This window comes from Lethenteron reissneri, chromosome 58 (assembly GCF_015708825.2).
Source record: "Lethenteron reissneri isolate LAM-NWPU_2019-01 chromosome 58, ASM1570882v1, whole genome shotgun sequence".
NCBI classification, from domain to species: domain Eukaryota; kingdom Metazoa; phylum Chordata; class Hyperoartia; order Petromyzontiformes; family Petromyzontidae; genus Lethenteron; species Lethenteron reissneri.
This window is the reverse complement of record NC_083836.1, coordinates 9,801,276-9,814,248: the sequence shown is the minus strand read 5'-3', so window position 1 is coordinate 9,814,248 and position 12,973 is coordinate 9,801,276. Positions and strand designations below refer to the sequence as shown.

The 12,973-nt window shown below is 51.5% G+C and overlaps 1 protein-coding gene across 2 annotated transcripts in view; it reads left to right on the top strand.

Annotated features, from left to right (window-relative positions):
• Window positions 1–3,836: 3,836 nt before the first annotated feature.
• The window catches only part of LOC133357590 (zonadhesin-like), a 36,879-nt gene continuing 27,742 nt past the window's right edge, over window positions 3,837–12,973 (top strand). The window contains exon 1 of one of the 2 annotated variants that reach the window (XM_061575600.1): window positions 3,837–3,954. Coding sequence is in view for 1 of the 2 variants with exons in the window: in XM_061575598.1 (XP_061431582.1) it covers window positions 3,887–3,954 (68 nt within the window). In the remaining variant the exon portion in view is untranslated. The remainder of the gene's footprint in view (window positions 3,955–12,973) is intronic. The other variant, XM_061575598.1, reaches the window with a different exon arrangement.

The window sequence follows — 12,973 nt, the reverse complement described above, 5'->3', positions numbered from 1 at the left end:
AGCCCACCCAGAACCGGTAGAACGCTGGCGAACAGAGTGGAGCAATGCGAAAGTCCGGAATGAACGTTTCATTCGAGACCCAAACATCGCAACCTGGTGGCTTTGACGTTGATGGAACTAGCAACCGGTCGATGCGCAACATCGTCATGAATGGAAGATCAAAGACAACCCACAGCAGTGCAATTGTGGCCATGCCACCCAAACTATTGACCGTATAGTAAACCGCTTGAGACTGCTCTCCTTTAACGGAGTGAGAGCAAAACTACACTCTCCTGCAACCCTCTCATGGCTAACATGTACATTTATCCCCCGAATGTATTGCTGCCCTATGCAATAACAGAACACAATCGGTTACACAGTAAAGTTTGCACTTTCTAAAACTGCTGTAATACCCCGTACATTTAACTCGAGATCTGAAATTTAGTTAAATTGAGTGCAAAACACTGTTTCCGTATGTGATGATTACTCGTGCAGGCATTGGGTGGTCAGGCCAAGACATACTCCCGAGGTGCACTTGAGATCGATTTAATTTATGGTGTCTGGATTTTGAATGCAGGATTTTAAAGCGTTGCCAGTTCGGCAGTGCTCTGAGAGTCTGACCTCTGACCCCACCCGGCCATCATCCGCAAATGTCGTTGTGGAGTCGGGAGAACGGCGTGGCTTTGGGCATGGCACGACACTGCCCTCTACTGGCCGCCACGAGTCACCATCGGGATTCATGCATGGGCAGATAGCCCCCCGGAGATGTCCACTGCACATTCGTCATGTGTTTCCACTCTCTTCTGTCCTGTGCCAATATGCTGAAGTAGTGCAACATCTTAAGCAGTGGACGCAAAGAGTTGGTGGAGGAAATTGCACAATTCTCGGTCTCTGTCTGGGGTGCCCGTTATTGTGTACGTAAGAGCCCACATTGGACCGCCCTTTGACGCCGATTGGCTTCCCGCCGCATTAACATAATTTATCATTCATTCCGTCGCGAGTTCGTGATATCCTGTGCCACTTCGTGATGGTGGCCAAGGGGTTTCTTCGTGGCCCAACAATGGGATTCCACAACCCTCAAGGACGAACTTTCGGGTGCCTGCTATTTAATCTGTGGACAATAAGGATCGACCCACAGATTAAAACATTTTGAGAAGATAGCAGAATCGCATATTTGGGCACTGTGCTGATGAGTCCGAATAAGGATGAAACCAGTCCACTTTCGTCTATCTCTGTTATCACCGTTGCCTTGTCCGTCGATGACATTTTCCCTCAATATTATTTTAATGCTGACCTAGAACAAGAGGACTACGGCTCAGTCATATACCGAGTTTGACTTGAGTGGGGGGGGGGGGGGGGCAGGGGTTCGCTTTGTCCCTCACATTAGGAATCGGGGGGGTGCACATAATTTATTTATGTATGATCTTAATTGTACACTACTGAAAATAAATGAATAAAGGTGTCCAGTTTGGGGGGGCTTACCCCCCCGTGCCCCCCCCAGGAACTCAGTTTTTCATGAACGACTGCCGATGCTTCTTGCATAACGCACAGAGAGGGGCGTGAGACGCTCGTGTGGTTGCTGTGCCAGTAGGGGGCACAGGTGGTGCATCAGCAAGTCATCTCAGTCAGCACCTGGGTCTGCCCCGTGACCTCCTGCCAGCGGGCGTTCGACACTTCACGTGGCCTCAACGTGCACATGGCCTGGCACAAGCGTCGTGGTGACGTCACCGCCACTTAGTGGCGAATGGCGCTTGTTGTTGTTGTTGTGGTGGCGGTGAGTGCAAGTGTTGCAATCACCGCGGTGGCACAATCACGCGTGTGCCCTGGCGTGACTGCGCCACGAGGGGGCGGCCGAGCCACGGCAGTGCCATTGTGGCCGTGCAGCACAAACCATGGACCGTCGAGAAAACTCGTCGACTAAACTTTTAACTTTATTTGTAATGTGACCAGCTAAGGCCCACTGAGCCTATACAGCTCTTTTTCAGAAGCGACCTGGCCACAAATGACAGCTCAACGAAGTGGATTATCATCACGTGAATATGTAGAGCAGCCAAATAGTATAAACGCGTGATGTTGATTCTATATATTTTTTCATCTGAGGACGATTGCTTGTGTTGCGGTCGAAACGTCGTGATTTTAAAAATAATTTTTCGATCTACGTGACTTTACCGAAAGACCCAAAGAGTATCGATTCTAACTGTGGAAGGAAAAACCGGATAAAAATCCACGCAACCACGGGGACAACATGCAAACTCCAAATATACAGCAGCAGGCGTCAGCGTCCGGATCAAACTCACGACCTCCTGCACACCAGGCGAGGTAGTTAACATCTCATAGCCACAGTGATGCCCAAGACAACTCGCGCACATTGCAGTTTATCCAGAGAATAAGCTTCTATGTCCAATTCTCATGCTGCTTATTTCTGCATTGAGTGTAGGGCATGTCGCTGTTACCGTCTTCGTATTCTTCATATGGCGATCTTGATGCAAAGCAACATATATAATTTAACGTTGAGGTGGTTGAGCCATATAATTGCGTTGGGAGTAGTGGAGTGGTATGTATGCGTGTATGTTGAACTTCTTTCGCACCGTACAATGCTAATCAGAGGTGCGGGCGTAGGGCAACAAACTAAATACAAAAATCAGTTCTAAAAAAAAGTTTTCAATCTAGATTTAAAAGTGCGTATAGTTTCAGTGGCTTCCTAATATCGCAAGGAAGAGCGTTCCAGACGGACACAAAAGCGCATCTGGTATGGCTGTGATGATGCCTGCTTCGTATTTGCGAATCGATCACCGAATCGTGAGATGTGCCGTGGTTTTGCTCTGGGTGGCGACCCCAGTGTCCACACATTAATCGGAGAGTTGTTTATTTCCCAAGCAATGCATCATCAAAGTGATCGCATCTGTTGCTGGTGCCATGGGTTGTGGCGCAGCGGATGCGGTCCAGGGGTTGTGGCCCAGAAGCATCGCAGGAAGATCCCAGACAGGGATCTTTCTGCGTAGTCTGGTCTCTCTATAAGAGGTGCTCGTTGTTTGTGACGTCTTCTTCTTCTTGTGAACTCTGTTCGGCTTTCCAAGCTCCACCATCGGGGGGTTGACTCAGTTGACCGTCACTAACGATGGGTGGAGGAGTGGTGGCACGAAGATTAGCGCGCTCGCGCGAGGAACCTTGCACCCTTGAGCTCAAGCAGTTCGTTATGAATTTGACTGGACGTGCACACAATTTATTCGCGTTCGATTGAGAATATTCTGGGGCTGCAATTGGCATTATCGGCCTCTGTTGCTGGTCGCTTGTATCGGCATGAAACTATACCGGCACAGAATTCAGTCTCTGCGCATCACGGATAGAAAGGGTAGTCACGCTATTTTTTAATACAGCAATATGGCCATAAAACAAATGAACCAGGTTCAACGTGAGTGGTTACACTGAAATGGAAATTTTTATGTCATGTGGAAAAGAGTGTGCATTATATCTGGCGTGCCAATATTTGTAATTCCCGATTCATGCATTTTTAAACAACTTGTAGTTTATTCGCATTTACAACCGTGACTGATTGATGACGCTGTGTGTACGCTTGTTGATTCGGATATATTTAAAACAATAGGGATTTTTTTTATCTTTGACGTGTACATTGAACTTTGGAAATTATTTTAAGTTTAAAAAGTGCTGAAGGTCTTATTTATTTTTACATAGCATTGTGTTTTAAGGAGTGAGTCATGTATTGTGTTATAAAGCACTGACTGCCAAGGCTGTTTACTTTGTATGGTTCCTGTGATAAGGGGGAGGGGGGGCTAAGCCTCATTTAGCAAACAGCACAGAGGTGAACTTGTCCGCCCATAAATAGTCCGGAGGTTTTATCGACACTTCAGAACCGCACTCTCAAGGGGCCCAACCGCAGAACTGCAAGATGGTTCAAAGATGTTTTACATTGTTAATGTCATGCTTAATTACATGGTCCTTGTGGGAAACCAAAAGGTAAAAACATTTTCTTCATTTTTTCTCGTACGGTCCTGTAAAAGCTCTCGAATGTATATACGCAGCAGTTGTGTTTAACGAATGATGTGTTCAGTGCGGCGTCTTTAAAGCACGACAGTCTTTCAGACAATTACCGGCGATTATATTTGGTGAAAATGCTAATTTTAAACATACGTTGCAAAACAAATCGAGCTGAGCGTGAGCACGTTAAACGGTTGCAATGTCCGTGCAGTTTGTAAGCAAGTAAAGGAGTGCGCGATCGCTGCTCGTTTGCCCTCTCGGCAACTTGGCCCCAAGCACCGCACGCCACCCAGTCTTGGGTTCGTCTGTTGTCACCGCTCACCTGGCACGCGCACTTTCTCGCAACTTCGATTTTTATTGATAACCACCAATGTAAAATTTCGACCGCGTGGATGGCGTTTGGCCGTGCGGACTGTATGGACTTCGGGCAATTGTATTGACATTTTTTAATGCAAGCTGTAATTTCCTATTTGTAATAGGGAATATAAGCGGACGCGCATCACCTCTCCTCCGTGTCGCTCTGTCTCCGCTGCTCTCGCCCTCTCTCCGTTGAACATCACCTGGGGTCGCCGTTCTTTTGCTTCCTCTTGGTCTTCTCCCAAATAATCTTCCCACAATCACCTCCTTCAGCTCATCCCCCCCCCCCACTACCGCCTGCCCAATCCAGATGTTCTTCCTTTTACTTTTAGACTTTACGAGTTCAAGTCTTTCTCTCAGCTGAAGCAGGACCTCTTTGTGTTTATTCCTGTCTGGTTCATTTATATAATTCTCGGTCAAAATCCACATTTTCAAAACCTTCCAATCCGTGCCTCGTGTCTGCATTGTCCACCGCTCACAGGCGCACCTCGCCACACTCCAGACCTTGCTCTTGATTATTTTCTTCAATTTGCCATCAAGCTGTTGTTAGGAAATCCTTTCTGATGGCTTCTTGACCCATCCCATTTCTGGTTCTGACTTCTTTAGAACACCATCCATGAGATGTGATGAGGCTACCCAAGTAGCTTTCGAATGATCACTGAGCCAGAACCGTTGAGGCCTGAGTTCAAATCTAGGCGGTCGCCTGTGATTTTAAAACGGGTGCTCCAGTGGAGAGAGTTCGTGGTCTCAGGCTAGTCAACAATGAATGTAAAACTGGCATTATATAATTGTATTATTATTCGTAATCTGCTTACATTCCAGCTATGAATTGTTTAATATGTGGGTTGACCATTATATGATGGACATTTCTTCGTAATAGAAAATTATCCCTTTAAGTGTGCGGATATAACATGTCACTTGAAGGGAGTGATCTCAGAAGTAGTTTTCTGATATCTCATTACGTGGGCCATTGTATGACGTTGAACTGCTCTTAGAGAGTTCCGAATGGACTTTGTGCTTTGTGGCGTCACGTGACTCCGTGTGAAACGGGCTGCTTCATGGCCTCATTTGCATCGCTTTGGCAGATATTCCGTTTTCGTAGTCAAACACTTCTGAGAGACATTTGTTAAAAAGCCAATAACCAAGAACAACATTTCCCAAGCACTAATTTACAAATACGGAGAGACAATATGTACTGTATAGACAGTATTGACTACCCACAAGTCAAACCAAAGTTTCTCACTGTGTGTAGTGCTTATCACCGCTGGCTTCTCTGAGTCAGTCATGCAAATTTCACATTCCTACGTAGGGGTTTCCCAAAACGATAACCACTGTGGACAAGATGACCACTCGTCGACCTCCCAGTATGCGGTACTCATCTTATCAACCCCAGATATGAGAAACACAAATTGTATTGTAACGTACAACCTTCCGATTGTGAGTCAAGTTCTCTAACCACAATGCCATCTGCCCACCTGGAGTAGGTTGATCTAATGTATGAGGGCAATCCATCACGTAGCGTTCGATACTCGTTCCTGAAAAGAACGCGCGTAAGTCGAATCGCTCTGGATGAAGGCTCAATGCTCCCATTGACATAGATGTTATCCAGGGGGTGCGTTACTGAAGACAAATTTATTATCATTTCATTATTATCCCTGAATTTACAAAGTACGCACAGTATACATTTAATACGTAATAATATGATTAACATTGAAAAAAAATACTTAGGAGTTTAATAACGAATAATAAATAAGATTAAAAACATTACCACTTACATAGATTGCTTAATAAGTTGGCTACGCCCAGCCCATCCATGACACTGAGCGCTGCCAAGACAGGGTGACGCCATCAGATTGAGATGTTGTGTCGGTAAATCTGCGAAATATATTTCTCCCTTGATATATTTTTTAATAATTTAAAATATTTGTATTTATTTTGAAAGATTTTACTTTCACAGTTTCTATTGTTTCTTTTCTTGGGCGCGTAACTGTGAAACGCATAGCGTACGTGTGACGTGTGTCCCGAAAAGATTAATCGATTTGCTGCAAATTCGCGCTAAGTGGGAGCGCGTTACGTCAGGGATGCCTCGACTGAATCGACTTCACTCGTGTGACTGGAACAGAGTTGTGGCCGGAGTGCTTCATCATTACAGCTGCAGATTGCAGCGAAACGATGGCTTAATCGATACAGCTTTCAAGTAATGTCTGGCCAGGTGGATGTGTTTCGTAACTACTGTTTCCACAATCAAAATATCCTAATTTTTTCTTTCGGGTATGACTTGCTTTTGCCCATTATCCCTCAGGGTTTCATTAAAATAGGTATACTTTGTGAGGATCTAGCGACATTGGTTGTTCTGTGGAGAGTAGCACTGGTTCCTACCAGAGGGGTGTGGACTTATCTAAAGATGTGTAGAGGTGATACGCGCTGGGATTAGGGATCGTATGCACAGTGCGTGATGATTGGCTGTGTAGGTGGTGACGCGCGCTGACGGTGGAGGATCAGGGGTCAGCGCGGGGTCGTGGGTTACGGGGTACCGATTGGCTGTGGGCCGGTGACGCGCTGAGAGGGAGTGATCAGGTGGCAGCGCAGTGTGATTGGTGGAGTAATGTTAACACGCGCTGGGGAAAGCGGATCGTAGAGAGAGTGCGTCGTGATTGGTTCATTAAGGAACGACGCTCACGTCGACGCCGCATCAGCTCCGTCTCTCGTGAGCAGGGGCTATAAAAGGGGATGCACACAGGCGTAAGGGCAGTGTGTAACCAGCGAAGAATGAAGACGGGGATGAAGACCTAGAGCCCTGCGGTACCTAGCCCGCTGTCCTAAGGGGACCGGGACTCTGTGTAGCCCAGAGGCGAGTGTAGTGTGTGTAGCCATAGGTCTACACGAGTCGAGTGTATTGTGTAGCCAGAGGCATAGGGCTTACACGAGTCGAGTGTAGTGTGTGTAGCCAGAGGCATAGGGTCTACACGAGTCAAGTGTATCGGGTGTAGCCAGAGGCCTAGAGTTTACACGAGATTAGTGGAGTGTGTCGTCGGAAGAAGGAAGACCACACGTTGTATTGTGACACGTAAAGATTTAATAAAAGTGTGTTACCCGTCAAGAAGTTCCTGCCGTCAATTCCCATACTTCAACTGGCGTCAGAAGTGAAACGGTCCTCCAAGCATGGATACAAGGAGGAGCCGTCGGACCCACGGGATTGACCACGGGGACAACCTCGACGACGCGGGCCAGCGGGCATCAGGGGGTGAGGAAGAGGAGCTGCCCACGGGGCAGGATCCACCGACGGCGCCGGACGAGCGACGGGGGACTGACACCGTGCTTCGCGAGGCACACTCCCGTCTGGCGGAGCTGCTGCTCGCCGCCGCGTCCATCTTGGCGGAGATCAGCTCGTCGGGAGGAGCGGGGACGGCGGCCGACGTGCTACAGGGTCGCCCTGCAGATTCCCGCCAAAACGATTTGGCGATTCCCGCCATTTCATCCGCTCCGACTTTTGGCGGGAACGGCCATCACCACGTGGCAGCGGTTCTCCATGCGCGCCCGCTGACGTCACCAACGCGCGCGGCGGACCGCCATCACACACCCGCCGATGGGGCCGCCATCTTACACACCGACGGGGGGGCAGAGAGGAAGCACGAGGAGGAGGACGACTTTATCTTTCAGCAGCGCCTTCCCACGTTGTCAGCATTCAAGGCGGAAGGCGGGGATTGGAGCCAATTTCAGCGCAGATTTTTGGCGCATCAAGAGATGTCCGCCTGGTCCGACGCTACGGCACTGCGGGCACTGCCTGCCATGCTGGACGACAACGCGCTCGCGGCCTTCACGTCCGCACGCAGGTCGGACCGCTCCACGCTCAAGGATGCGCTGGCTCTCATGGCCAAAGTCTACGGTCCTCCCTCGGCGTGCCGCCATCATTTCTACGCAAGACGGAAGGCGGACACGGAGACCGTGCTCGCCTACCGCACGGCGTTGCTCGCTCTCGCTGACGCCGCGTTCCCTCGTATGGACGAGGAGGGCCAAGATGCGATGGTTTTGGAGCAGCTGCTCAAGTTGGCGCAGGACCTGGGGGTCCCCATCAACACGGCCGACGAGACCGATATTTCTTCATTACGGGTCGCCACGAGCATGCAAGCGCACGAGGTCCTTCAACGAAAGCAGGGGGTCGTCTGCAACGCTGCCGTGGCCTCAACTCCGGGTCCGGTTGACACCGTGCCCCAAGTCGTCAGCCCACGAGAGGACGCGTTCATCGCGGGACGAGCGGGGGACTGGAGGTCGGGGGGTCGTTCGCCTCTGCGAGCGGCCCGCAAGCTGGAGCAACCGAGATCTCCGACTACTGTCATCACCTGCTATAACTGCGGCCTTCGTGGCCACGTGGCCTCCGGTTGCCGCGCCCCACGTCAGCGCGCCATGGGACCTCGGCTGGACGACGACCAAGGCCACAAGTCATCACTGCAAACCCCGGCAAGTCGCGGCACCTCACATGCTTGGCCCGCATACTCGACACGTATGGGTCGTCGCGTTGCGACGAGGGAGAGCCGAGTAGAGTTCGGGGATTCGGTTCGGAGAGGGGGGTTCGGCCGGGACCGGGGAGACATTAAATGGTCGGAATTGGGGCACAGAATAGTGGCTGCCTCAGCGGGTTCATCCGTCGTTACCGGATCGATTTATGGGGTCGAGGTCAGGGTGTTAGTGGACACGGGGGCATCGGCGACTATTATTTCGGATCTCATTTATAATATTCTCCCGGTACAATGTCGTCCGCTTCTTCCGGTGGATGTGCCATTTTACGCCGCTAACGGGGGATCGTTGGGCATTATCGGTCAGATTAGGGCGTCCATTTGCATTGGTGATATCAAATTGTCGGGACCCGTTTTCGTTTCATCTTCCCTGGCGGTTCCTTGCCTATTGGGCACTGATTTTTTGGCGAAAATGCCCATCAAAATTCTCATTGATCAGCGTTGCATTGAACTACCATCGGGTCGCCGTATTTCATTTTTGACGAGCCCTAATGTAATTCAGACGGCGTGCGCTACCATTCAGGCGTTAGCAACACAGACCGTGCACGTGCCCCCGGGTTCACAAATGTTGATTCCCCTCCGGTTACGGAAGCCATGGGGGAAGGAGGCCTCGGAACAGGCCATGCTTTTGGGTCCTTCTAATAGGGCTGTTGGAGGTCTCGATTTATCGGTGGCTCACACTTTGGTTGGGGCAGACAGGGATCCGTTTGTCATGGTTTTAAACGCTGGGGCGCGGCCGGCCGTCATTCAGCAGGGCACCGTGCTGGCTCACGCGGCACGGGTCCCTGCGGAGGAGAGGTTGGTTGCGCAGGCTGCTCCGAGCCCCACGAATAGCGTACCATCGAAGGAGGACCTAGATTGGATTGATATGCTGTGCGCGGACTCTGACGATTTGTCAGCGGTACAGTTGGGTGCGTTGCGCGGGTTGCTGATTGAATTTTCGGATGTCTTCAGTAAACATAAGTATGATATCGGATGCACGGACCTGCTACGCCACCACATTGAAACGGGCGATGCGGCACCGGTCAGGCAAAATCCCTTCCGACTGAGTCCTGCTGAGAAGGAACATGTTCAGTCGGCAGTTAATGATATGCTGGAAGCCGACATTATTTCGCCTTCTTCCAGTCCTTGGGGAGCACCTATTGTGCTCGTTAAAAAGCAGGACGGGTCCCTGCGATTTTGCGTCGATTTCCGCCGCCTGAATAAGATCTCGGTGGCCGACGCGTATCCGCTCCCCAGGATGGACGAGTCTCTCGACGCATTGTCCGGTGCGCGATACTTTTCGACTCTTGATTTATTGTCCGGATTTTGGCAGTTGCCACTCGACGAGGAGTCTAAGCCTAAGACTGCATTCCGGACTCCAGGGGGCCTGTTTCAGTTTAACCGGTTACCCATGGGACTTCACTCCTCTCCTGCGACGTTTCAGCGTCTTATGGAATTGGTTTTGTCGGGCTTGCAGTGGGAGACGTGCCTCATTTACCTTGACGATGTCATTGTTTTCGGTAAAACGTTCGAAGAACACCTCCAGCGATTGAGAGGGGTGTTCTTGCGAATGCGATCGGCTAAATTAAAGTTTAAACCGGCCAAATGCCATCTTTTTCGTAAATCCGTGAGGTACTTGGGTCACATTGTCGACTCTTCGGGGATTTCTACCGATCCTGCGAAGACGGACTGTGTCAGTTCGTGGCCGACGCCCACGTCAGTGTCAGACGTGCGCAGTTTCATCGGTTTTGCTTCGTATTATCGCCGATTCGTTGAGCACTTCACCACCATTGCAAAGCCCTTGCACGCTTTAACGGCAAAAGGAGTGAAGTTCCGGTGGGGACCGGAGGAGGAGGCTGCATTCTGCTCCCTTCGGGACGCCTTGGTAAGGGCCCCACCCTTGCGCTATCCGGACTTTGAGAGTCCCTTCTTGCTAGACACGGATGCTAGCAACACGGGCATTGGGGGAGTGCTGTCCCAAGTCGTTGGAGGGGTCGAACGGGTGGTCGCCTATGGTAGCAGGGTGTTGTCGCCGGCAGAGCAGCGCTACTGCGTCACCCGTCGTGAACTACTTGCCATTGTTTTTTTTGTACAACAATTCAGGCCATATCTCTATGGTCGTCATTTCACGGTCCGGACGGACCATGCGGCGCTCCAGTATTCATTACGGGTTGCCCAGCCCTCGGGCCAATTGTCGCGGTGGTTGGAAGTCCTCCAGGACTATCAGTTCACGACTACGTACCGTAAAGGGTTGCGACACACGAATGCCGATGCCCTGTCGCGGTTGTTGCCTTGTCACAAATGTGCGTGCTTATCGGGATCGGCGCGCTGTAAACCTCCGGTTACGGAAGGTAGGGAGGCGTTGGTTGCGACCGCGAGCACACCAATTGGGGATGGTCCCGCTACCCCAGGGGGTCAGGACTCGCTGCTCTCACTGTCGTTGATTGAGTGGGGCCGTCTCCAAATGGCGGACAGCTCCCTGCTGGCATTGCGCCGAAAGACGGAGGGTTCCGAGGGTAGCCACGACCGAACTGGCTCCTACGAGCTTAAGCAGGGCCTGTTGATGAGATGGGACAGTTTGTCCCGGCGGCATGCGATTGTGGTGCCTTCTGCTGTGAGGGGGAAGGTTGTCTTGGCCGCACACGAACGCCTCTTGCATTTGGGAGTTAACAAAACGCTTGCCCTGCTTCAGCGTGACTATTATTGGCCGGGAATGGGGGGTGACGTGGTGAATATTCTGAAGGGTTGTGTTGAGTGCGCCAGACGGAAACCACCGCCCGTGGCAGCTAATCCACCGCTGCAATCTATTCAGGTCTCGCGCACTAACGAGCTCGTTGCACTCGATATTCTGGGGCCCTTTCCGGTCACGCCTAGGGGTAATAAGTACCTGTTGGTGGGGGTCGAATATTTTACCCGGTGGCCTATGGCGTGGCCACTCGCCAACCAGTCGGCGGCGGCTGTGACGGACGTCTTTGTCCAGGGCTACGTCCTGGACAAGGGGGCTCCCGAACGCTTGCTGACTGACCAAGGGAAACATTTTTCGAGTAAATTACTGCAAGAGGTGTGCGACCTGTTGGGTACCAAAAAGGTGCGTACCTCCCCGTACCACCCGCAGACGGACGGGATGGTGGAGAGGCTTAACAGGACATTGACCTCTATGCTGTGCCAGCAGGTGTGTGAGTCGCATGTTGATTGGGACCTGCAGGTCCCTGGGGTCCTTGCCGCGTATAGAATGGCCCCCCATGCAGCTACGGGGTTTTCCCCGTTTTATCTAATGTACGGTCGGGAAGCCGACCCGCCCATGGAAACGCAGCTGGGTCTGCCCGCACCACGAACTAATTCTAAATTGGCAGAGCATATTAAATTTAATATTCATAAACTGACAGAGGCAAGGGAGGCCGCACGGCTTAATTCGCGGGCTCGCCAAATTGCGAACGAGCGGTTGCGGGCACGGAAGGTGTCCGTGCACAATTGGGAACCAGGTGACAAGGCCTGGCTGCATTGCCCTCAGGCACCTTTGGCCACGTCGCCTAAATTGTTGAAGCCGTGGCGGGGACCCGTGGAGGTCGTGCGGGTTGCACGCCCCCAGTGCGTTCAGATAAAATGGGGGAAACGCCGTTGGTACGTCCACCCCTCCCGACTGAAACCGTTCTCGCCTCCGTATGGCCTCCCCTTGTGTCGTGAGGGCCGAGCATGTGACGTGACCGACGACCCTGAGGGGGAATTGTCCTTGCCTGCTCCTCACATGTCTCCGCCTGATCCGCTCCCAGGTGTCTCGGAACTGACTGCTGCCGACCACCGGCGGCCGGATCTTCACGGCGGGGCCGGTCCTTCCAGGCCCGATCCGTGCCGTCTAGAGCTGCCGGAGACACCGGACGGTCGCCAACGTCCCGTTCCATACGACGGACCGGCCAGACGGACTCGCGCTAGGTCGTGCTACTTTGTGTAACCTACCACGTGCGGAGTCGAGGCAGCCGGAGCGCCTCGGCACTGCGTGGGTCACAGTGACACTTGGCGCGTTCGTTTTACGGTGTTCGCTTTTATTGTGTTGTTCGTCGGGCTGTATATTGCTTCGTATTTAAGGTTGTGTTATGTTGTTGTTGTTGTGTTACGGGGCACACTGGGATGTGGAGTTCTTTATTACT